Source organism: Saprolegnia diclina (genome assembly GCF_000281045.1).
Source record: "Saprolegnia diclina VS20 unplaced genomic scaffold supercont1.175, whole genome shotgun sequence".
Lineage (NCBI taxonomy): Eukaryota > Oomycota > Saprolegniomycetes > Saprolegniales > Saprolegniaceae > Saprolegnia > Saprolegnia diclina.
The window spans coordinates 46121-47556 of record NW_008246242.1 but is presented as its reverse complement, the minus strand read 5'-3'; the positions used below and the strand labels follow the sequence as shown (position 1 = coordinate 47556).

Here is a 1436-nt window from a genome sequence, read left to right as displayed (position 1 = left end):
GACTAGGGTCCGGGGGAGTGGGCTGGTAGGAACGATGAAATCATATGGATTATGTATTTTAATTGGTGCTTGGCAGACGACCTTGTTGGTGCAACGATTGGCGGATGCGACTAGCTTCGGGTGTTGGGGGGTCGATATCGATTGTGGTTCGATACGTAGTGGCCAAGTACTTCACGTAGAGATACTCGGCGACGACGCATTGGTGAACCAGAATGGTCTGCTGACCTTGCCACTCGGGTTTCGCGGTTTCGGCGTATGCGACCCAAAGTGTGAGGCTAATCGTCGCCGTCAACGACGTCGACATTGTCGTCAAGATACTCCTTGAGTGCAATGACGTCTTGGTCGTCGTTGATGATGACCTCGCGCTCGATCGCGTCGGTTTCGGCGGTCATACGATTGCGCATTTCTGTGCTGTCGTCGATAGTGACGTCAACGTAGCCCGGATGGCCCACGCCTTTCCAGACGTGAAGATATCGAGAAGCGGTGTCTGCAACGATCTCGTGGTGCTCACGGATGGAATTGAGCGTCTCATCGCACTTCTCGTGTGGTCCGACGTACGTCACATGGAATCGTCGCCCGTCCGTGACTTCAGGCAAAATCTTGGCGACTTGGATCGGCCCATCCGCAAAAAAGCAAATGCAGTGGGCGGTTGCGTGGTGCTGGCGCACAAGAAGGTTAATATGATGCGCACGTGCAGCTGTGATAGCCCGCAAGGTAGCGTCGCTGATTTTTGGCAACGTCTCGCACCGCCCGTAGTCGTAGCCCTTGGCGATACTGTGAGACCCTGCAGTCGGGTCCTTGGCGCATGTCGAGCACAGCACGACGTTGCTTTTGTCTGGGACAAGGCTTGAGTTCAGATGATAGTGCACACCATCAACGCGGAGCACCGACACAACTTCGGAGACGAGCTTGCTGTCGCGCGGCAGCCGAGCAACTTGGAAGTCATCGAGGCGAAACACTGTGGGTAGGTGTTCGACAGGCCCCGCGTCAACAATCTGATCTTCGCATTCGTAGAGTGCCTCGTTGCACGAGGCACATGCAGCGATGCGCCCGGATCCGGCATCTCGCTGGCGCGCACTCTCCTGACAGCGTGCAGCGTCTGCCTGACCGACTGCATCCCCAACAGCTCGCGGCTTGAAAAAGCACGCAAGGTCAAAGCGAACTCCCGCACGGCAGTTGATTGCGAGCTCGAATTGCTTGCCGACCGGATCCTTGCCGAAGCAGCTATCGACGCAGCCACTGTTGACAAGATCGCAGCGTCGCAAAACTTTACCAAGGTAGCTCGCAAGATGCGTTCGCAAACTGCGTGACCACCGGGGCCGTACATGGCGTTTTATAGCAAGAGCGGCCGGTCAATGCACATCACCGAGCGACATGGCGCCGGCCTGTCAAAACGCATCAATGAATTGTTGCGAGCTGTCCAATCATACTACGCA

The 1436-nt window shown here is 56.2% G+C and overlaps 1 protein-coding gene across 1 annotated transcript; it reads right to left on the bottom strand.

Moving 5' to 3' along the window:
- Positions 1 to 275: 275 nt before the first annotated feature.
- SDRG_16995 (hypothetical protein) lies at positions 276 to 1063 on the bottom strand (the record flags this gene model as incomplete). The annotated part of the gene is made up of 2 exons (XM_008623228.1): positions 276 to 995; positions 1037 to 1063. The coding sequence occupies 2 exons, from the start codon at positions 1061 to 1063 to the stop codon at positions 276 to 278; spliced, it is 747 nt and encodes a 248-aa protein (XP_008621450.1).
- Positions 1064 to 1436: the final 373 nt, after the last annotated feature.